Source organism: Temnothorax nylanderi, unplaced genomic scaffold (genome assembly GCF_030848795.1).
Source record: "Temnothorax nylanderi isolate EJ_2023f unplaced genomic scaffold, tnyl_v1.0 TNYL_tig0027_pilon, whole genome shotgun sequence".
NCBI classification, from domain to species: Eukaryota; Metazoa; Arthropoda; class Insecta; order Hymenoptera; family Formicidae; genus Temnothorax; species Temnothorax nylanderi.
In genome coordinates, this window is record NW_027249089.1 from 913912 (window position 1) to 937775 (window position 23864).

Sequence of the window (23864 nt, forward strand, 5' to 3'; positions counted from 1 at the left end):
ACTGAATGTTCGAGAACATTATTGATCTGTATATGCAGCAGGAATCACACAGGATGACGTAAATTTTCGTGAGGTTGCTCCGATAAAAATTGATTTCTTGCGTAACACATATAACAATTAACTCCTGTCGGAAAGCAATTCGGCAAAAATTTACGTCATCCCAAGATTCGATTGTGTAATCGGCGGGTATAGTGAGATTTGGGATGAAAGAGTTTAAAAAAAACACACACATTCTGAATCTCGCACGCGTACGACGTTGCCTTGGTATATACAGATGATAAAATACTCGATTAAATTCCGGAATATTAGAGCCCGATTAGCGTTTGATTAGAGATAACACGTCGGCTTTTCTTTGGTCGCAGGTTACAAGATTAGAGAACAAATATATAAATGATACCGATTTAAATATAGAGGCGAGATAATTCTGATCGATCGACCGCGTCACGTAGAATCGTCTATTTATTTTCATTAAACTTATCTCGATCTTCGCAATTGATCTTACAAGTTATAACGATAAGGGGGGAAGCCTGCGGCAGCGTGGCCGCAGGGGGAAAAATTGTTTTGCTCGGCGTTTTTGTGCATCTCGCGTTTAAAGGCCGGCGTACAACGAACGGAGTCCCGATGAGGCCACTTTCGCAGCAGCTTCGTCGACCTAACTGCGAATGCGACACGTCATATACGTCCGACAGGAATTGATATATTCGCGAAGTGGGAACAATTTTATATTCTCAAGTGACTAAGCCGATCAAGAATTCTCATTAATTGTTAATTTACGGCATCGTCATTCCTGTCGGTCAATAATAATTAACATGAGAATCGCAATACGCATCGCGGTGTGGCATATAAATTATAATGGCATGTTTATTTTATCATTGCAAAAAAGAATGTTTTCTTCAAACCGCGTTGAGAGAGGGAGAGTGGGGGGGGGGGGCAGGGGGAGTGGAAGAGAGAAGGGGAAGAGTGGATCAGTAAGCGGCAGCGGCAAGGGGGAAAAGGAGGCGAGTGGAAAGGAGAGAGAGGAGAGAGGGAGAAAGAAATATCTTCTCGAGTTATCGATATCAGCCGGAGAGCCCGAAATATCAGCGTGGCGCCATCCAGCGTCGTCGCGTTTAACCCACGCGACAAACGTCGACGCGGCGACGCGGGCCGTCGCCGCTCCGCGTCGCTCCGTGCGTCAATGCGCTTTTCCCCGGCCCCCGCACCCCGCACGTCGTGACCGTGGTGTTGGTGTTGCGCGATATCGTCGTCAGTGGTCAGTTTCCGTTCCTCTTGTGCATGGTTGTTCCGCACGTCGGTCCACATTGACGCAAGGTAAATCGCTGAACGGGAAGGAGCAAGGAGCGAGGAGACGCTGGAGACGATTGCATGCGTCCCTCGCGTCCCTCACGTTTGACTCCGCGCTAACTTCGCGTCGCTTCCGCGACGGACTCGCAGCCGTGTGTGTGTGCGTGCGTGCGTGCGTGCATACCTGCGTGTATCTGCATCCGTACGTGAATGCGTAAGATCGCATCACCTTCCGTATCTCCGCGTTACCTTATCTGGTAAAACCAGGTGATACGCGCGATCCTCGCGAAGGAATCCGCGCTCATGCGCGTGCATGCCGCACGGGTGTCTGATTTGCGCGTGCATGTATACGTGTGGCTGTTTGTACGTGTGTCAGACGCGACCTGTAATTCGCGATCCAGTTAATGGGTCATGTAAATAATGCGGATCGAGTGTCCTTCGCATTTTTTTTTTTTCGAGGAGAGATTCAAAATGGAGTAAAACGCCTACTGTCGAACGTAAAAACGTGTGAAAACGATTGCTTGTTGTGATCCAAGTCGAAACGCTCGAATTTTCTAAAGCGCGGAGTACCTCGCTGCCCCGCATGCCCCTGACAATACCGTTGAATAACACTCGACGTGTTTTTCGACGGTATAATTTTTGAAGCTCTTGCCCAGCATAAACAGTCTCTTTTATGTCTCTTTCTGAATGTCATATTCTGTCTATCAGAAGATGGATCTGTGTAAACATTTTGTATAATCCTAACTTGCAACACAATTTAAAATTCATGTATGTTTATATATACTCCACACTTATTCTATATTTTATCATATATAGGTTCTGCCTAATATTTCACTTTTTTTTATGACAATTACACTCATAACAATCTCATTAAATGTTGTAAATAAGCCGAAATAGAACTGTTGCTTTTAGAAACAATTAAATTGAAAACTTATATGAATTATATAGGCTTTTGCCCATTGAGGAAATATAAAATAAGAAGAGTACTAGTTGTTTGAAGATTGAAAGCTAAGCGACCGCTGATAATTGTTCTTTGTCAATGATATTTGTCAATGATAATTAATTTTTCAAGCTATAAGTATTTGAAAAATCTTTGTAATTTATTTGTTGTTTTAGGCAAATTGTTACTGGGAAATGGCAGCAGAAAGCAATGACCCCGAATTACGTTTAAAACGATATCTGTATGTCGGAAAAGATTACCCCAATTACCAGCCTGGATATTGGTTTGCCCATCATTATTTTATAGTCAGGAATGTTATAGCCATAGAAGAACTTGCCGAAGATGAGGAGAAGCAATTGTTACCCATTAAACTGATAACACAGGTAAATACTGGTATAAATTGTTTAATATATGTACAAAAGTATTTATATACCATAATCACCTATTTCTAAAATGACTGTTACAGGCATTTGAGAGCAATTTGGTTACACATCCAGAGGCTTTGGTGTTTGCCCTCGCTGTTTGCTGCAGGCAAAATAAAAGCGAGAAATTACGTCAAGAAGCGTATGACAGCGTGAAAAAGATCTGTGCATCTACCCCGGATTTTATTCTGTTCGTTAAATTTGTTTCTAAACTGTGCAGAGAGAAAGAGTTGAATTATATTACGCAAGGATGGGGCCACGGTCTGAGGAAAGCTATTAACAATTGGTACCTCTCTAAGGAACCAATGGATTTTATAAACTGTGTCACGAAATATAGAAGCAGGTATGGCTGGAAACACAAAGATATTGTCAAAATGGCTCATCCTCTAGGCACTACTGAAGGTAAACATACAAAACCTTCAAGTTTATGAAGAAAGCACAAATCCATGTAAAATACTATTTAAACTTTATTGATCTCTTGTTTCCTTTTTTATATAAATCTAATCTTGTTTTTTTTTACTTATATTCTTACATACAATTGGTATTAATGTAATTATAATTAGATTAAAGAATAATAGTAATGACTGAAAGTTGCCTAAAATTAGTAATGTAATAAAATAATAAAATTATATGACAATAAAGCTTATGTTTATATAACTTGTAAATTTAAACAGCTAAAGTAAATCACAATGGATTTGCGTTGTCATAATGAATGGTTAAAACTATTAATCAAGGGTAAAGATATATCACTTAGGCAATTAATTATTTAATAGAAAAAAAAGTTATACTGAAGTATGTAATACACGGCTTGGAAAAGACCAAAAAAGAAGTGACAGCTGACAGCAGTAAGATGCAAGACCTACTAAAATACATGGAAGCTGTTGAAAACTTCAAACATTGCGAAGATGAGTCAGCAGCTGCCTGTATGCTGGAAACAAATGATTTCTCTTTAGATCATGTACCTGGACATTTGCTAAAATCCAAAGAGGTATAATGCCGACATACGAAAGCATATTTTTTATTTTGCCATTAATTTATTAGAAACTATAAGTTAATATTGGTATAATTTAATATTACCAAAAATAATTTTCAACTAATTTTTAGAAATGACAAATAAAGTTGTATACTATATATTATAGTATACAAGATTATTTCTGCAGAAATTAAATTTAATTATTAAGATACATAGTGCTAAACTTTCAGTAGTTGCAAAGAATAAGATTGTTAAATTATCAGATTTTTACATTTTCAAATAATATCACATAAGATTAAAAAGAGATTCGATATTTTTAGACACAACATAAACAAAAAAATGTTGTTTATGATTGGCGTAAAAAAATATATTTATGACAAATTGATTCCAACGAATTGACATAACGTTCCATTATTTCATATGTAGGTTTGGACTACATTGCTAATGTCAATGGATGTTGGTGTTCTTCTAAACAACCTGCAAAGGATTCACAACCTTGGGTGTCTTACTGCTGATAGTGCTGATCCTGCTGATCGTGCTAATCTAGCAATCGAGGGAGTAACGAAACGACTTACTGATTCACATTACGTTGAGGCCAGTAAAGTTCATCCAGCATTAGTTTTTATTACCCTACAAAATTATCAATGTTCCGGAAAGTAAGTGCGCAACAGTATTCTGTGTGATTTAAATGATGACTTAAGATTGTCATTGATAAATATGCATTTTCTAGAGCTTTGACCTTCGAGAAACGAAAAGTTCGAATGTTAGCAAAGAAATCTACGTCGCCGGAGTATAAGCCAAATGACGAAGTAATAGACGCTTTAAAAGAGGCATTCTGTCTGTCATTTAAAGTAAGTCGATTTTTTTGAATATTGTCTTGTGAGTTATTAAGTGATTCAGTAGTTATGAATTTCAGTGATATTAATATAAATTGTTTTTTCATAATTATTAATATAATAATATGGATAAAAATAAGTATATTTGTATGTAGGTGAAATAATAAACAGCTTGAAAACTACATATTAATTATCTGTCTGTTTAAAAATATGATTATTAGCTTTTATTAGTTCTTTCATTATTAAAGTTTTTTTATGATTAAAGCGAATTTAATTACATATATGCAATTTGGCAACTTATTGAAACATTTTATAATAGTATGAAAATCAATGAAACTAACGAGCATGTGTTGCTTTAAATAGACATTATTATCTAGCTTATTTGTCTTATTGCCATTATAATTATTTACAGAATATACAACCTACGAATTTGCGCTACTTAGTGACAATCAGTACAAACAAATCGATGGAAATACACACTTGGCAGAACGGTAATATGACTGGCATCGAGACGGCTGCTTTGATTGCGCTGATACTTTTACGTTCCGAGGAGGACGTTACTATAGCGACGTTTACGAACAACGGAATTTCTCCAGTAAATTTCTGCAATACGGATTCTTTCGACCATATTTTGGAGACCTTACGGGCGATCCCCATAGGAAGTACCAACACGAGTAAACCAATCTTGTGGGCCACAGACAACTCTAAGCGGTACGATGTTTTTATTAACATTATGGATCAAATATTCCAAAGGAACGATGAATCCCAGGAAAAGCTGATAGTGTACAAAGAGAATATGAAACTTCCGAATACAAAGTAAGTGCGCAATTTTATTTATCACCTGAATTTCTTAAATTGAGAAAGCGAAGCCATACGGATTCGTTGGAATTTGTTTCTCAATATTTTACAATTGAATTTACTAAGACATTTCTACACTTTTATTTTCCTTTAATATTCTCATCCATATAAAGAGACGGTATTTATTTAGAATATATCATCAATTACAAGTCACAATAAAGTATTAAAATGTGTTTTTAGTAATAAAAAAATTATAAATGTAGTTTGCTGTAAAGCAGTTTTAGCAAATTTTTGTGAAATGATTTATATGATTATTATTACAATGTACATACTGTATAATGTACATCTTCTATAGGAACAAATTATGGATACTAACATAATCTTAACATTCTTTTAATGGAATTAAAATATATTAATGTCTCAGACCTGAACAGTTATTCTATATTGAAATACAGATATCTACAGATTTCCATTATTTCATAATAAAAACAGAATAATAGTTGTTCTAATTTTACAATATATCTTGCAAATATAAAACTATGGTCTTTTTGCAGACTGATTACTTGCGTTTTATGCTCTTCCTCACCATATTGTAAACAGCCCTATGACCGACACGTTCTGACGATCAACGGTTTCGATGCTACCGTACCTAACGTCATTCAGGCGTTCGCCAAGAATTTATTTTAGATACAAGCATGAGTTAAATCTCTATTGGTAAATAGCGTCAATTTGAAGATGATCACACATTGGTTGTTGATACAGTCACCTCAACATCTTTGTTATTGTATTTTTGCAGGAGATTCTTCAAAACATGTTTCTTCAAGTCACAAGCGGTCAATCGAGAAGAAAATTTATCCTCTTAAAGCATATTTCAATATGACTACGTCTTTAAGGTCATCAAAATATCATCGAAAGAATCCATTTGTTCACTATATAAGCACTTGGCAGTTTTAGAAGCTGGTGGTGAGGATATAGGTTTTTCTTCAAAATCAAGTTTGATTAATAAGCATACTAACAAAAGAACGTGAGTGAAGACGGAGGAAAGTTACGGAGAGTTTTTAGAAATTATTTAAAACAGTGCCGAGAGAGAATTTTGGAATTTAAGCTATCTCACCTTCTTCATCAGTTCCGAATGTCGGCTTGCTTGCACATCCATGACTGAATCAAATTATTTAATTTTGCTATCCGTTAATTTTTTTTAAGATCCAATAGGGACAATATACTTTTTAAAACATACTGCAAATAGGTAAACGATGAAGGTGATTAAGAAAAGTGGTCGTGCACTATAATTGGCATGACGGTAATATTGATATCTACTACATGTTCGTAGTGTTAGGAAAGAGCTGTGTAGCATTTCCCTTTTTTTGTTAACAAAATGATCAGGTATTTTTTTACACATATTCGGATTTCTGACGATACGATTTAAATAACTCGGCATTTTATTTTTAGCAAACGTTAATACAGTATCGTATCGATCCGATTATATAAGCAATATATAGATTAATTACGGACTATTTTTTATTAAACTGTTGCACATGAAATCTCAGTTTTACGTTAATTTTTGAGATATTCTATATTTAATTACAACTTCTCTTTTCTTTCTACGTTTACATTTTAATAATATACATTAATTTGTAAGTCTCAAAAAATATTTTACATTGTTGTGTACTATATTTAAAGCATGATTTGCTTAAAACTTTAAAAACTTTAAAAGCTGTCAGATGTTTTACTAGAGCTTTAAAGCAGTTTCAAAAGAGATTTTCTTTTATTTGATATATATTTATCATAGTACGCATCATAAGGTCGTTCTTATAAGCCAGTATTCTCAAACTCATGTGCTCACGCGGTCCGCATACGAGTCCTCGTTTCCCCATCATCTGAAAAGCTATAAAACTTCTGTAGTTGTCTCTGCCTAAAAGCTCAGTGCGGTCTGCGGAGAGCTAGTTAAGGCTCTGCCATAAACATTAATTAAAATTAACTTCTCTGTCTCTTCCTAGTTTTATAGAGATACAGAGACTTGCTTAAATCTTAGGGGTAACTCTAACTTAAACTCTACTTAATTTTTTAACGTTTATGGGAACGACCCGCGATAGATCGTTACTTATTGTTAGTTTTCAAAATAGTTTTTGCGAAACTGTAAAACTTTGAAACTTTTTTTGAAAACCCGAAGTTTCATATGCAACTGTAAACAATCTTGTTTTGAAAACTAGGAAAAAGAAGTACAATTCTAATAGTCCTATGTTTCAGTAGTGCATTACGCAGCGAAAAATTAGGATAAGACTGCATAGTGGATACGGAAACACGTATCTCAAGTAACATACGGTGCATTTTTTGACTAATGGTAAAAAAAATCTTACTCTAATATTATTAATTGCTTGCTTGTTTCTGGTTGGCGGTGATGCTTCGTAATAATGCGTATAGATAACGTGACCTTATTAAAGAAAAAAAAGTGACACGCTTCTGGGACCGGTGCGCTTCTGGACGGTTAAATAATAATCTAAAAATAAGTATTAAAAAAAGACAAAAAAGAAAGAAGAAAGCGGAAGACGTAGAAGATGGTGAACATAGGAACGTTGAAAATTTTCCCACTGTGATATGCATTTAGCCCCAAAGAGTTATAGACTTACATTAGTATAATTTTACTGTTACTATCTCATATTTGCCATATCCAAAGTGAACGTGAGACAAATACTAAATACACTACTGAATAATACTGTGATACGAGATACATTGTTGTTGTTCAAACTAGGGAAATGATATTTAAGTGACGCGGCCAGAAGCGCACCGTGTTTGATATTTGTTGAGTCTCTGCGCGAATTAGCGCATGAATTTTTTGTTGAAAATTTTGTATCGAAGAAAAAAAGAGGGCTCTCGATCTGCCGATTATTGTTGTCGGGTTTTTCCCTCGTTTCTCGCATGAGACCACGGAAGCACGTACCTCTTTCACACACATTGCTAAAAAGTACAGCGTGGATGAACTCTCAGGTCTTCGAAACAAATTTGAACTAAGTGCTTAACTATTCACCTGTTCTTTGCAGCTGTCCCCGATAATCTGCGGATCGAAAGCTGTCGGCGTAAATTCTATTTCAATAGAACAGTGTTCCGAAAAGGGTATATAAGTAGACTATTCTTTAAGCAATCTGCATTTTGCTCCTGATGAAAATAAAGTCAAACTAATTAAAGTCAGACTTTCGACGAATTAGGCAAGAATTATTGGAGAATTAGAAAAGAATTCAGCTTTTTATCTTAAGTCTCTTTTGTCAAGAGAGATTTGTTTAATAAATTATTAAGAGAATTAATTGGCGACTAGTTAAATTTCTTCAAAAAATAAAAAGTAAGGGAAATCGGTTCCATATTATTTATCAAAAGGCGTATGTATTCCAAGACACATTTGTATATAGCGATTAAAGCATATATTAATTTTCCATATAGAAATTTCAAGCAGAATTGCGCTTGCAACTCGGCAAAAAAAATCTGTAATACGTATTATGCATAGATTTATTTTTAAGAGTGGTATTTTAAAAGAAAATCCACACGAATGTTTGTTAATCTCGGTTGCGCAGCGTCCCGCAAAGAGTTCTGTATAAATTATTTATCGGGAGTGAAGTCAGTATATATATCTTCTACGCTGGACTATATTCCTACTCGAACTTCGTGTTTTGGCGAGCATTCGCGCGCTTAGAGAAATTATTTATACACACTTACTGCACACACACACACACTCGTGTCTAAATCGTTCAGTGTTAGGAAGAAAAGAAAACTCTAGCGCATTTTTTTACGGGAAAAAACTTCTAGCGTGAAGGCAAAAACTTCTTTCAGAAACGAAATGTCTAGTTACTAAAACAAGAGTTTTAAGAGTATATATGCTACGATCATATATATAGTAGCTCAATGTATTCATTGGCATTAGCAAGTAGGCATTACAAGTATTTGTAATTATATGTACGGGAGCGATATTGCGAGCGGAGAGGATTCCCCGCACTTCGTCTAAGCTCTTTTTTACAGACGTTTACAAGAGTCGACCAATTTAATTCTAAAAATCTCAATCTCTGATAGCAATCTTATCATAGTACAAGCTCCGACCTCCACTTTAATCTCATATAGCGTTGCGCGAAAATTATATTACTTATAATATATTAAATTTAGCTGTAATATCGAGTATAGTCAAGGGTCACGAGATTCGAGAAATAAATCTAAAATCGGAATCCTTTCCGCTCGCGGTGCACGCAGATACATGTGTATTCATTAATACTACTATTATAAGAATATATATACGTCCGAGATATGATATAGACTGGCACACTGGAGAGAGAAAACGGAAAAGAAAAGCAAAAAAAAAGAGAGAGAGAGATAGAAAGCAGTACAGCCAGAATCTGAAGAGAATCACTTCTCCATGCTGTTATTTCACAGTCCATTGATTTCAGGATGTGCTGTATAGTTAAACAAGAAAAAAAGAAACAATATGTTGAATGTGTTCATGCTAGACGAAGAAAAAAAAAGAAGAAAATATTTACCGCGTAAGGAGAGAGAGAGAGAGAAAGGAAAATAGGAAATTCCGCATTATGTAGTTATTAAAAAATGGGAAACAAAGGGATGTAACGGGAGACTCGAGGGACACCGTCGGGTACGTCGCGGCACCAAGTGCCACGGTCTCGGTCGCCGCTACATCCTTGCACTTCGCGATATCGAAGAGGGGGGACAAATTTAGCTTCCTTGCCGAAGACGATTCTCCGAGGTTCCGGACTGACCATTGATTTCGACCAGGAAGCACGAACGATATTTATCCGATACTCATAGTATTTTACGCGCCGCTGGACACGCATTACTGACTGTCTCGGAGCAAGTGTCGGTTGACCGCAAATCTGTATAGGACTAAGGACTGTAGGAGGTACCACTCCGTTTCTATTAGCGGCATTTCAGTGTTAAGTTAAAAAAAAAAAAAGAAAGAAAGTGTCGCTCGCGATAATTGCTCGATTTGATTCCGCACGTACTTCCGACAATCGGAAGTCACGTTTCGTCTCAATCGCCTCTATATGCCGGCAGATCTTTCCTTTTTCCGAGGAGAAACAATCGGGTACGCCGACGATTAGTCAACCAAAGGACTTCCATTATTTTTTAAACGTTCTTTCACGCATTGCTTCTTCAGTCGTATGCAGACTTACGCTTGACTACGTATACATAAGTACGAGATAGCGCCATGGTTCCTTAGGATTATATACACGAGAACAAAACTTATAATTCCATAATTAGTACATTGTCGCTTCAACGATCTAATAGGAAACTAGACAAAAAAGAAATGCTCAATGCCCGTTGTTCGAAGTTTTCGATGCAAATGCCAAAAATACAAAAAAAAATGAAGAGAAAAGAAAATCGAAGAACGGAACAATATTCAATTCTACATGTACAAACCGCAATGAAATACCTCGTTACTTATTCTCAGTGTAAAATAGCAAAAGCGAATTGTACTAACTCTGCGAGTTACGACGAAAAAAAAAGAAAGAAAAGAGAACAGAGAAATTGTCCTTCTGGTTCGTGATTCACACACTGAATGCCTATATTTTGGCCTTATCTTTTTACATACGGAAAATCCTGTAAAAGTGATTCACAGGCAAAACAATATACCGTTCACTCACTGCTACCTGTTCGATGGTACTTTACGTTTCATACGTGGGCGTCTGAGAAAGGTCTTGAGATTTTTAAAAGATTCCCCGTTCAGCTCTCGATGTGCACACTGTGATCCCTCCTCAAAATCTCATGCCTTTATCGCAAGCGTTAGTCAAAAAAATTGATGTCATTGCGGCCACCACGCGTTCCTTCTCGCGCTGTGAAAGGGATCGGTGTGACAGGAGATAAATCTTTTGAAAGTCTCGATGCTTATTCCTCTTCAGATTCCCCTACGCGCTAATCGCAGCGCCCGAAATTGAATAATGCGAATTAATTTCTCAGCGTTTTTTTCGTTTAAAGATAGTATTATTACTACGTAGACTACACTCGTAAAGCGATATATTACTCGGTAATTTATGGTACATCGGAATCTGCGGAAACCGAAGTAAAAAAAAACTGTACAAGCTGCGTGGGAGAAGTTTCGAAACCAGACCATGAATCAAAACTTAAAAAAAAAATGATCTGTTTGCCATTCTTAATTCTTAACGTCGAAAAATTAAGAGATTTTTGCTTTAAATTTTATAAGAATCAATGTCCTTGAAATCTTTCGTAGCATCTCGTGTTTTCAGAACAGAAATAAAAATACATAACGAAGATGTGACTAAACGTGTCACAATGATTATCTTCGATAATTAATTAAATATATATCAGTAAATTGTATTTATTGAAAACTAAGAATATTTGCTTTTTTGTCCTCGCAGGGTGAAATAATTAGATTATTACATAATTATTCTTCAATATATCGGGTTCTTGAAAGACACACTATTCAGCAAAGAGATAAAAGTAGCCTAAGCAACAGTCCTTTTGAAGTTTTATTTCGAGATCGCGAAACTTTTCCAACGTACGAATTTTCCATCCTAATCACGTACACGCGCGATAAACATCTGTCGCGAGATTTCGATATTATTTTTATACCTAAGTAAATTTGTGAAACATTGCGTAAGTCCAGCGATTAAATTGCTCTGAACAAATTAACGTCGGAGTTTCACGAAGGAGCGAATTATGTTATTGTCATCGTGTCTGTTAACGGTTGTATTTCGGTACACAATAGGCGAATTAAGATATTATAGGGAATTGATTATGTCTACAAATTCCGTGCTGTTTTTGTTACGATATGAACTGGATCCTTAAATAAATTTTCTCAAAACGATCTCCCACTGTAATTATGTCGACGGATTAGAAGATAATTAGAATATATAAGTTTTCAAGTGGAATCTTCTTATTTAACAGAAATTTGATTTCATTCTTACGTTTAATCTGAACACTTCGTTTATTTTAGAAAAAAAAACTGTAAACGTCTATGTGGCTAAGCGACACCAGATTCTAAAGAAACGTATTTGGAAAGTTTTTAAGACGTTACTTCTTCAAACATTTGTGTTATCTTGTTATCTACTTGTGTATTGAGTCTCAGGATCTGTAGGTAGATCTTGGGATGCGAAATATCCCACAAGATATATGCCGACAGAAGTTACAGTTTACTGAAAAAATCTTTATTCTTGCATTACTGATACACATGTTGCACACTCACACGGCTACATTGTACATAGTACGATGCAACTCGCTGGCAGTATACGAGTTACAAGCCCGCGCGTCTTCACGAATTTCATTCACTCTCTCGTTCAGTCGTATATACGCATACTCACGAATTACATCTTTAACGCGCTTTGCTCCACGATTAACCGATCGTTCGATTATTACACTTAGTGGAGAAACATATAAAACAATTAGAAATAAATTAACGACGTAGTGGAGTTCAGTATGCTTATGTCGCGGGGGAAAGAAACGAGCGCAGTGTCGAAAATGCTAATGATATTGGAAAGTCGTTAAAATTGTGGAAAGAATCAAGATTCTCATCGATTTCAATTCTTTCGAAATTTGACGACTTTTCGATATTGTTAGCATACTCTCGCATTTTTCTTAAAATGTACGTGAGACTTATGACGAAGACTTCTATTCCCACTGCACATTTAGCTTCAAACGCCCTCCTTAAACCTAAGTCTTAAAGTGATAGATAGTGTATACTACATATTATCTAAGTAAAACTTAGAACCAGACAGCCACTTTCAGCTAAACGTACGGCGAGAACATGATCTCGCGTGTGTACCGCGCTCAGCCTCTCGTATATATCAAACACTTCTGTAAAGTGTTTGCTCGGAAGGCGAGTAATCAGTCTAAACCGCGAACCGAGGTGAGCGGGTCGCGAATTTGCAGTTAAAGTTCGTCCCTGATATCCTCTTCCTCGCCACCAGTGGGTGGGACACCGCCGCCCGCGCCTTGATAGAGCTTGGCGATGATCGGCTGAACGATATCGGTGAGCTCTTTCTTCTGCTTCTTGTATTCTTCTGGCTCGGTATCCTGATTGTCCTCCAACCACTTGATCTTCTCCTCGATAGCCTCCTCCATCGTAGCCTTGTCCGCGTCGCTCACCTTTGAGCCGAGTTTCTCCTTGTCAGCCAATTGGTTCTTGAGCGAGTACGCGTACGATTCGAGATCGTTGCGCGCCTCTACGCGCTCCTTCATTTTCTTATCGTCGTCGGCGAACTTCTCTGCGTCCTTGATCATCCGCTCGATGTCATCGGGCGTCAAACGATTCTGGTCGTTTGTGATGACGATCTTCTCGCGATTGCCAGTGCCCTTGTCCTCGGCCGATACTTGTAGAATACCGTTGGCGTCGATTTCAAAGGTGACCTCAATTTGTGGTATGCCACGTGGCGCCGGTGGGATGCCAGTCAGATCGAACTTGCCAAGCAGATGGTTGTCCTTGGTCATGGGACGCTCACCCTCGTATACCTGAATCGTGACAGTGTGTTGGCTGTCAGATGCCGTGGAGAAGATCTGAGATTTCTTCGTGGGAATGACTGTGTTCCTACGGAAATAAAGAATATCGTTTTACTGCAAGAACTCTTGATTCAACTAGTCGATAATCTAAATATTTACAGATTTAATGATAATCTTAAAGATGTATTTTTCGTATTTACCTTGGAATGAGTTTGGTCATCACACCTCCAACAGTTTCAATACCCATGGTAAGAGGATTAACATCGAGAAGTACGATAGCATCCGTATCTTGTTCTCCAGAAAGTACACCAGCTTGTACAGCGGCACCATAAGCAACGGCTTCGTCAGGATTGATGCCTCGCGATGGTTCCTTGCCACCGAAGAATTCCTTAACCAATTGTTGAACTTTCGGGATCCTAGTCGAGCCACCAACTAAAACAATTTCGTCCACATCTTTCTTGCTCATGTCGGAATCTTCCAACACCTTTTGCACAGGCTTCAAAGTACTACGGAAGAGATCCATGTTCAGCTCCTCGAATTTGGCACGAGTCAAGGTCTCAGAGAAGTCCTCACCCTCAAAGAACGATTCAATTTCGATCCTGACCTGTAATACATAAAAGAAATAGATTAGACTGATAAAAAATAAAAACAGTAAGAAAATATTTTAAAGACGAGAATAGAAAAATTGTAGATAAAATATTTAAATTCAATGCAATTGTAGTTCGCCAGTACGTCTTAGTTTTAAAATTCATACGTCTTAGTTTTAAAATAATTAAATATAAAAAAATGTGTACACACCTGATGGCTGGCACTAAGTGCTCGTTTAGCCTTTTCGACTTCACGACGCAGCTTCTGCACAGCTCGGTTGTCCTTGCGGATATCCTTGCCCTTCTTCTTCTTATACAGTTTGATGAAGTGATCCATCACACGCTGATCGAAATCTTCACCTCCCAAATGGGTGTCGCCATTAGTAGCAACGACTTCGAACACACCGTTGTCGATAGTGAGCAAACTGACGTCAAAAGTGCCGCCGCCCAGGTCAAATACCAATACATTTTTCTCGCCGTCTTTCTTATCCAAACCATACGCGATCGCAGCGGCAGTTGGCTCATTAATAATCCTCATTACGACCAGGCCAGAAATTGTTCCAGCGTCCTTGGTGGCCTGTGTAAAAAAAATAAGAAATTATTTTGAGGATTACAAAGTTAATTTATATATAGAGTTAATTTACAACACGATTTCTTCAACAGAATATGCCGAAAGATTCAAACAGAATATTAATTTGAGACTTATTGATTAATACTCATGATACTTTTGAACTTGGAGCATACGATCTTTTTTGGAGTTGAAAGACAAAACTAAAGCGTCAAAGTTATCATAGACCTCACCTGTCTTTGTGCGTCATTGAAGTAAGCCGGCACAGTAACTACCGCATGAGTGACTTTCTTGCCAAGATAAGCCTCAGCAGTCTCCTTCATCTTGCCTAATACCATAGCCGAGATCTCCTCGGGCGCGAAGACCTTTTCACCCTGGCTCGTATCGACCTTGATATGCGGCTTATTGTTCTTCTCAATGACCGGGAATGGGAAGAATTTCACATCGTGCTGCACAGTGGGATCCAACCACTCGCGACCGATCAATCGCTTGGCGTCGAACACGGTGTTCTCGGGATTTGTCGTCAGTTGATTCTTGGCGGCGTCGCCGATCAAACGCTCGCCGTCGCTGGTGAACGCCACGTAGGAAGGTGTGATTCGGTTACCCTGATCGTTGGCGATAATCTCTACGCGACCGTTCTTATAAACTCCAACACTGAAAAAACACATAACATTTTACTAATTTGCCCAAAAAAATAAAAGATAATGAATTATTTTCTCTCGATAAATTATTCTTAGTAACGCATCATTGTGACAATGTATACTCACCAAGAGTATGTTGTACCCAAATCGATTCCTATCACTGTACCAATATCTTCCTTTTCTTTGTCCTCTTTGGCCATCGTGGCGACTGACAGCAGTCCCACTAGCAGTCCCACCAGTAGAGCTTTGACTCCTCCCTTCATGTTGCGTACGCTTTGTATAAACTATACCTGAAATATCAATAATCATAGGGTTAACACATCAGTAAGATCTGAATTTCTCTTTATGAAAAACAAAGTTTACAAATTTTATTTATGAATGTAATGTCATTTAAATATCATATCTATCTTATCAATTATTAATTATTATAAGCAGTATACAAATCAGTCGTCCATAAATTTTAATATACATCTATAATTTCTTATATAACAATCCTTGATCCACCTGATATGTATATTAGAATAAATTAGTGTCAAAAATAAATTTTGGAGTAAACTATGCTTGCAAAGTATCTCTATATGTCTATATCTCTATATGTCATTTTTTTACATTACATATCATTACAATCAGATAATAATGTATCACATATAAGGATCCATGATAGAACGTCTAAAAAATTATGTACCACGGCAAAACGTCCTAAGACATAAGGTTTGTTCGCGTCGCATACTCCAATAAACACCAAAAGCACTTGGATCACGGATAAAAGGTGGCGATTGGAGCAGATGAGTTTTTGGAGTGCGTTGGAGTGATTAGGAGCATGGTGGGACATGCGACGCGAACAAACCTATAATGTACCCTCGAAAAAATATCCCACGACAAAACACCCACGATAAAATAATCAAATAAATATATGTCATTGTCGGTTCTATTACATCCATACAACAATCAAATAAGTTTCCTCGTCGACTGTACAGACGTTGGAATCTATTTACAATAGCACACGCGTACATACTAACATACTAATATATGACCATTTCCACGCGTGGAAAGTTATAAACCCATGTGGAAAGTGTATGCGTGGAGGCAGTAGGTTCCGCCTCCCTGCGGGGGGCTCCACTATTGTTAAACTAGACACATAGTGTGCCTTCAAAGTACATGCGTGGGCTTTCCACGCGTGGAAAGTTGTAAACCCATGTGGCACCTCGTTTCGCGTCGACGTCCTGTCGCAGGATATTTTGTCACGGGGATATTATTTTTTTAGACATTTTGTCGTGGGATGTTCTGTCGCGGGATAGTTTTTTTGGACGTTTTGCATATAATAATGTCTTCAGGTATCAGATCTATATGGTCTATATCCATATCTCTGCTAAAAGAACAACTCCCTGGTTTTAGTGAAATCTATTCTGGAGCATTCGATTCAACAAATTAAAAAAAAAAGCTATCAGTAAGTAGGGTTCACGAGCCGAACGAGTTTTCGGCTCGATGAGCAAAGTCACACGTCATCCTTTCGAAGAGATCATTCTAGAAATTCGACGCGTCACAGAGACGCGATATCGATCAATTGCCGTCCGTTAAATTACCGCGACTATTGACAATTTAACGAACACGTCTTTCACATCACTCAAGGACGTGAAGAGTTTCTACGATCGGGAGATTCGTAGCGAGCGAGTCAAACGTGGCAGAAGACTCTCTCTCGCCGCGGTCTCCAAACGTAAGTACTAGGAAAAAAAAAAAAAAGGAAAATACCGTGTCGCCCGTTGGCAAACAGGACGCGGACAAAACGCGAAAATAACGAAAAGAGAGACCGTTGTTGATCGTCGATCGTAAAAGTGACGACTACCGACTGACAGCGGGACGACGTGGAACGCCCGAGATTCCCCCGGGGGACAACGGGAAATTCTTTCTCTTCGAGGAGACGATCGAATTCCGGTCGCGACGTCGGCGTCGGTGCGCGGCGGCGGACTCCGACGGAGCGGAGCGTCTTGACAAACAACGAGTACAATTTAAGAAAACGTGGCCCGGCTCACCGGGCACCCGGAACAGAGGTTCACTCACCAGCTGGATACGTGTCGGCTCGCTGAACGTTTCTCTGCGCTCCTCGCAATTAGAGTCTCTCGCGTTATTCTCGGCGAACGGTAAGACGACGACTGACATCGGCACCGGGCTCGGGGGCCGGGATATTAACGGGAGTGTTACTTCGTGGCCAACGCCGATTGGCGGACGACGCGCGGCCACGGCGGAAGATCGTTGGCCACGATTCGTAGCCGCGCATACAGTTGGCCGCGCCTCATTGGTCCACGTTACGGCTGTTTACTTCCAGAACCTTCGCGAGCCGTCGCGATTCGTGGCCGGCCGATTAGATACCGCGGGTGGAACACGTGGAACGCGCCGTACCGAGCGAGCACCGTGCCACACCGTGCGACGCGCCAGGGACGGACCTCGCGACCGTCGCGCCCGCGACATTTCTTCGTCAACGTTTCGAAATGACGTATCGATAGCCTTTTTATTGCATCACGAATAGTATCGCGTCAACCACGGTGTCGACTGCCGTCGCATCCCGGTGAAAATCCCGAGAAAGATTGCTATTGAAAATTGAAAGATTGATATTTTTAACAGCGTATTTGCTGCAAATTAAAAAATTGACAAACTCGAATCAAGGCTCCGATCGGAGTATTGATAACTTGAAGTGATAATTTTTTTTAGTGACGAGTGACAAGCGCACTATTTATCGCAGCTTATCTTATACACGTATGTATTTTGTATGAAGCGCGTATTATATTTTATTAGTTTCAAATTATTTATTCATCGATTAATCTGTAAAAAAAAAAGTGCAGTCGTGCCTCTGTTCTGACAAATATATAAAGTATAAAAATCTTATTCCTTTGAATTAACGTTTTCTTCAACGAAAAAAAGACGAATATTTTTTATGAAACTATCGTTTAACGTACATCTTAATAAATAAAAACTACAACGATTTGAAAAAGTAGAAAACTACGTATTAAATGAGTAAAATAAATGTACCAGCTCCTTTTTTAGTCACGGGAAGAAAGGCATTCGGATCCACAAAAACAACTGCATCAACAGTAGATGTAAAACCGTGCTTCATAAATTGCATCACTTCTGCAGGGATGTGAAAAATCGCCGCGAACCCCGTGCAAAGACTAACGGAATTGTGCATATATTTACTCTTCACATATTATTATCTGTTTCGTTGATATTCACCTCAGCAGTACAAAATAAATCAGTGTTATAGAAAATATAAAAAAGATAAAAATTGCAACATTCGAAGATCTTTATATATAGCTCTTATGATATAATTTTTGCAAAATTATGTTCAGATGTAATTATAGGAAGAATATTTAATAAATACTTTTAATAAATTAGGAAAAAAGATATTTTACTTATTTGGAGAAAATATGTTTTCTAAAATATAAGACTAAACACATTATAATCAAAACACTGCAATATTTCAGTCCAAACTTCTCTATTTTTTTTTTAATTTTTACACGAAGATTATAAATGCTAGAATATAGATTGACACATTTGAAAATAACATTAAACATGTATTCAGTGTCTAGTATCATTAAAAAATGATCATGTAAAGTATTGAATGTACATTCTTCAAAAATATTCTAATATAACTAGATAGTTTTTTAACAAAATTGTAAACTTTTTTTATTTATACAATCATACGTACGCAAATATAATAATGTGGTACTAAAATTTCAATATTGAGTAAAATAACAGTTTTCATTACTTTCCACCTTAACAATAAAAAAAGAAAAATGTAACCGTAAGATATTTATAAAAATATATATAATTATAAGTAATCATACGAATTCTTAATATTGTCTTATTGGATCTTTCATCTATTGGTACATATCGATAGTTTTTATCTACTCTTCTACTGATATACGCATAGCTATATGTATACCTTCCAGTTACAATATCTCTAAATAATAAGAATTTGTACAAAATTACAGAAGTTTTATATAACGTTATATGGATGGAAAACGAACAATGACGGATGGAACATGTTACTTCGTTCCGATCTGGGTTTGCACGCACCCGTGGCACCGTTTAGTCTAACGGTATCTCAGGTAGTGAATTAAATGGAACGCCTGTCACGCACCGCGCTACGGCATTATTTCATTGGTATTCCCACATAGAGACAAGTCTACGTGTGAATGACGAAACGTGACATCATCGTTGCATCCAAATCTTAGAATAATTTACAAAATTTGTAAAATTTATACTTAATCCATTAAGTGCGTACTTACATTAATTTCTTAAAACTTATTCTACATCTTTTTCTATAATTATAATAGTCAATTGATACTAATAATTAGCTTAGAATTTTATTATTCAACGATCGCATAAAATTGTAATGTGCATTAGTTTTTTTGTACTGTTTTTTCTTCACGCTTAAGAAATAACTTGTCCACGTGATAGATTAAAATCCGAAAGAATCGAAAATAACTTGAAATGAATTATTGCTTAAGTATTCATAATAAAGGAAATCGAAAGTGACTTGAAGTATATAGATAATACTTAAATACTAGTGATAGATTAAAACATTAAAACATAGTAGAGGGCAAAAGTGACTTGAAGTGATTCAACGCTTATTAAGTACTTAGTAGTGTGTGTATATATATATATATATAGGGAATTTTATTACTCATCAAACTGTATATTAATTAATACCTAATGAATGTAGAATTCAACCATCTATGCTAAATATAATAATATGTAATTGAATTTAATTTACCATTCACCAGATAAATTAACCAAGGATCAATCTATTAGATTTAAGAAATTTTAATATTACTAAAAGATATTTACTTTGTAATACGGTTTAAATTCGCAAATTCTGATTTATAATAATCTTCTATCAACTTCCATGGTTCTAAATGCTGGTGTAATAGCTGGTGTAATAAATTTTGGGAATGATCTCTTCATCTCCATGACTGTGTCCAATATTGCCCTTTGGCCTTGTTCTAGTGCTGAGATCCGTCCGATTAAGTCGTCTAATTTATTATTAATCTCTGATAAATTGGATAGAATCTGAGTATTGATATCATGACCTGCAGGTAGATGTGTGCCCTGAGGTTGTTTGATTTCCATTTTATGTAATGGTGTAATAGCACTTGGCCCAGGTATTGGATGGTCATTATCATCACCATCAGAACCATAATATTGTGATGTTTGGGTTTTGTTATCAGTCATTTTGAAATCTGTTAAAGACTTGGTACATTTGATCAATAATGCTGCTTTGTTATTACATATAGTACATAGGCCTGTAAAATTAAAGTGGTGTTGATATAGAAGATGTAAAACTACAAGAATCAATAAAGTACTTAAAAATAAAACTAAGTAATATAAAATTTAGGTGTCTATAATAAAATAATACTTAACCATGGAAATATTTATATTTTTAATACGATTTTAAAAAATATTTATATATATATTGATTTCTCAAATAGGTTTACTATATATTCAAATAAATACTATTTGAATATATAGTGAACGACCGTAACATAATTTGAATCATAAAATCAAGACTGACAACTAACGAGTGAGATTAATTCCGAAAAACAGACACAAACTGAGATTGAACTGGACTGATTCTAGAGATTGACTAAAGAAAGCAGACTGATTGCGAGAAATAGATGAAAGACAGATCATGCCCAAATGTAAGATAAATTATTATATACAATTTCTACGTATATGTCAATTGAATAATCTACAATTTGTTCTCTTATCTTGTACTAATTTCTAATTATAACTTGCTTTTCGGTTGCAGCCAATCTAAGATTAATGGCGTAAAGTACGTTATGATACAATCAGCACCCGCTCTTCTCATAGAGAGTAATATCTCATTGAGTACATTCTCTAAGTTGATCGCGCCGTTCTGTGCACCGTGATACAACATAGCGTACTCTCCCGACACTTGATACACAAATATAGGATATTCTGGATGCGCATCCTTCGTATGTCGCACCACGTCCAAATAAGGCAATCCCGGCTTCACCATTAGCATATCCGCTCCCTCAGCCACATCTCTTGCCTTTGGAAAAATAAATATTCTATACATCACACATATGCATATAAATCGAAGAATACCAATTCCATCTGTTTTCATAATGCAGAACGCAAGACAGAATAAGACCCATCAATACAATTTTAATATGGTTTTAAAGGATGAAATATTATGTCTATAAACTCTCACTCAATATCCTTCAATGATTACGGAAATATTATAATTATATAAATAAAGCTATAATAAAGAAAAAAAATTAATAATGGGATGAAACTTACAGCAGCCCTGGCTGCCAGTCCGTTACTACCAGGAGGTAACTGATAGCATTTGCGGTCGCCGAACTTTGGTGCAGATTGCGACGCATCCCGGAAAGGCCCGTAAAGTCCTGATGCAAACTTTACAGCGTATGACAAGACCGCTACTTTATTTGAAAATCCAGCAACAGCTAAACCATGCTTTATCGCACTTATCCTACCGTCCATCATGTCAGATGGTGCAACAATTTGCGCGCCTGTAATGTATCACAAACGTTCATGAAACAAAGATTACATAATTATACCTTAGGAACAAATTTCAGAAATGTATAATCTCATACCAGCTTTTGCATACGATACAGCAACGTCAGCGATCCGTTGGATACTGCTTGCGTTATTTATGCTACCATCATTGTTGAGAATACCACAGTGTCCGTGATTCGTATATGCGCATAAGCAAACATCACATGCTATTACTAAATTAGGGAATTTTTCTCGCAACAATGGTACAGCTTGAATAACAGGATTCCTTGTACTATCGGCGTTGCTTCCAATCTCATCCTAAAATCAAAAGCTGATCAATATTTATAATATATAGAATATATGTATAGAATTTACAATTACAGAACATATATAATTGTAATGTATTTTAATATTTATAATTCTTCTATTATAAATATTGTATTATTACAAAATCTCTCCTAATTAAATATTTTATAACATTCAATTAAAGTTATGATAAAATATTGAATTTTATACCAATTAAAGAAGTTTTATAATATATATTGTAGTTTCAGAAAGATTACATTATCGTGTTTTATGAATATTACCTTCTCAAGATGTTGCGATACGCCAAATAATAAAACAGACTGCAAACCTTTTGCAACCAGAGGTTGCAACATCTTTTCTAACTGATTAATCCCATAGCGATATACACCAGGCATGCTGTTAATTGGATCTTTAGCATTTTCTTCGTCCCTACAACCACATATGTAAAAGTTTAATTTGTACAACAAGCATAAATATATAATTGACTTAATAAATCTATATATTTACAAATATGCATAACTTGTAGATCTATGAATATTTAATAAAAACACATATATGTTTGTATATATCATCGTGATCAAATACTTACGAAACAAATATTGGATACATAAGATTATTAACAGTGATCTCAATGTTCGGTGACTGCCACTCTCGTAGGACAGGATGAAAAATTCCGCTATGAAGAGTGTGCTTAGCTGGAACTGCCGTCATTGTGCTCCAATTTCTCATGTGCTCTTAATATGTATTCACAGTAACTCTTCTTACTGAAGTACACGATTCACTTGACTTTATCAAACCTGATATCTAAACAACCAATTGAACATATACATGTTATTCCAAGTAAATGATATAACTGATTAAAAGCGTGTAAATGTATTGGTACATCAATCACATAAATAAGACGGTTACATAAAATAACTCGGTTACAAAGACAAAAATTCCTTGACCATGTATTAGAAATCTCTTTAAATCTGACAAATAATTGAGAACATACGTGATTCTTCGTAACGATGCAATTAACTCAGGATACTGTCAATAGATTTACAAACGGAGTTGACCATTCGCGAAATTAATGCATAATGAACGTGACACACCAAAAATGTGACTTCGTGCCGCGCAAACGTGACGTAACAGGTTACAGGGTTAACAAGCAGAATGCTGAAAGATGTAAGCACAAATATATCTTTCGTTCACGACAATAATTCTTATCGAAATAAATGTGCCGAAGGTTACGAAAATAATTAATTGTTACTCGAAAATAATTATTTTTATAACTGAGAGCGGCGAGTTTGAAATTTTCCACGAGTTTTAAGTTTTAAGCCAGTATCACATCACGAAAATTGAGACAATCGGAAATCTCACCAATCGGAACGCAAGAATATTTGTCCCCTTCGTTCTCGTCATTCTCGTCCCGTTTCGGTGGCTCTCCATTTTCAATTTGATACGTGGCTTAAAAAAAGCCACGAGAGCAACGCGGCGCATGGCGCATGGCGCATGCCTCGACCTAACCCCAACCCGACCTAGCGT

At 36.7% G+C, this 23864-nt stretch overlaps 3 protein-coding genes across 7 annotated transcripts; 1 reads left to right on the forward strand and 2 right to left on the reverse strand.

Moving 5' to 3' along the window:
• Nucleotides 1–1163: 1163 nt before the first annotated feature.
• LOC139770119 (RNA-binding protein Ro60) lies at nt 1164–12067 on the forward strand. 4 transcript variants are annotated; one of them, XM_071701853.1, is made up of 9 exons: nt 1164–1311; nt 2401–2607; nt 2691–3048; nt 3420–3634; nt 4046–4275; nt 4350–4470; nt 4868–5271; nt 5808–5967; nt 6050–12067. In XM_071701853.1, exons 2-8 carry the CDS (start codon nt 2419–2421, stop codon nt 5938–5940), a joined length of 1650 nt encoding a protein of 549 aa, XP_071557954.1. In that variant the 5' UTR covers nt 1164–1311; nt 2401–2418; the 3' UTR covers nt 5941–5967; nt 6050–12067. The 4 variants fall into 4 exon arrangements, with proteins under 4 accessions (XP_071557954.1, XP_071557956.1, XP_071557953.1 ...); XM_071701855.1 differs by lacking the exon at nt 1164–1311 and adding an exon at nt 1387–1541; XM_071701852.1 differs by lacking the exon at nt 1164–1311 and adding an exon at nt 1674–1781.
• Nucleotides 12068–12385: 318 nt separating this feature from the next.
• Hsc70-3 (heat shock protein 70 cognate 3) lies at nt 12386–17695 on the reverse strand. Its single transcript, XM_071701851.1, has 6 exons — nt 17550–17695; nt 15618–15781; nt 15084–15504; nt 14494–14859; nt 13896–14299; nt 12386–13783 (listed from the first exon to the last, which is right to left on the reverse strand). The coding sequence occupies exons 2-6, from the start codon at nt 15752–15754 to the stop codon at nt 13129–13131; spliced, it is 1983 nt and encodes a 660-aa protein (XP_071557952.1). The 5' UTR covers nt 15755–15781; nt 17550–17695; the 3' UTR covers nt 12386–13128.
• Nucleotides 17696–19331: 1636 nt separating this feature from the next.
• Pbgs (Porphobilinogen synthase) lies at nt 19332–23833 on the reverse strand. Of its 2 annotated transcripts, XM_071701858.1 has the most exons (7): nt 23700–23833; nt 23332–23495; nt 22927–23141; nt 22619–22766; nt 22130–22349; nt 21813–22045; nt 19332–21561 (listed from the first exon to the last, which is right to left on the reverse strand). In XM_071701858.1, exons 3-7 carry the CDS (start codon nt 23064–23066, stop codon nt 21274–21276), a joined length of 1029 nt encoding a protein of 342 aa, XP_071557959.1. In that variant the 5' UTR covers nt 23067–23141; nt 23332–23495; nt 23700–23833; the 3' UTR covers nt 19332–21273. The 2 variants fall into 2 exon arrangements, with proteins under 2 accessions (XP_071557959.1, XP_071557960.1); XM_071701859.1 differs by lacking the exon at nt 23332–23495 and having other exon boundaries at nt 23700–23822.
• Nucleotides 23834–23864: the final 31 nt, after the last annotated feature.

Coding starts and splice junctions, on each gene's coding strand:
- LOC139770119 (XM_071701852.1), top strand. CDS start 1,689: ATGGGTCATGTAAATAATGCGGATCGAGTGTCCTTCGCATTTTTTTTT. Junction 2,608..2,690: donor CCATTAAACTGATAACACAG/GTAAATACTGGT, acceptor TGACTGTTACAG/GCATTTGAGAGCAATTTGGT. Junction 4,471..4,867: donor CATTCTGTCTGTCATTTAAA/GTAAGTCGATTT, acceptor AATTATTTACAG/AATATACAACCTACGAATTT.
- Hsc70-3 (XM_071701851.1), bottom strand. CDS start 15,754: ATGAAGGGAGGAGTCAAAGCTCTACTGGTGGGACTGCTAGTGGGACTG. Junction 15,505..15,617: donor TTGGGTACAACATACTCTTG/GTGAGTATACAT, acceptor GTGTTTTTTCAG/TGTTGGAGTTTATAAGAACG. Junction 14,300..14,493: donor CACTTAGTGCCAGCCATCAG/GTGTGTACACAT, acceptor TATGTATTACAG/GTCAGGATCGAAATTGAATC.
- Pbgs (XM_071701858.1), bottom strand. CDS start 23,066: ATGAGAAATTGGAGCACAATGACGGCAGTTCCAGCTAAGCACACTCTT. Junction 22,350..22,618: donor TATCGCAACATCTTGAGAAG/GTAATATTCATA, acceptor TTTTGATTTTAG/GATGAGATTGGAAGCAACGC. Junction 22,046..22,129: donor TGTATCGTATGCAAAAGCTG/GTATGAGATTAT, acceptor GATACATTACAG/GCGCGCAAATTGTTGCACCA.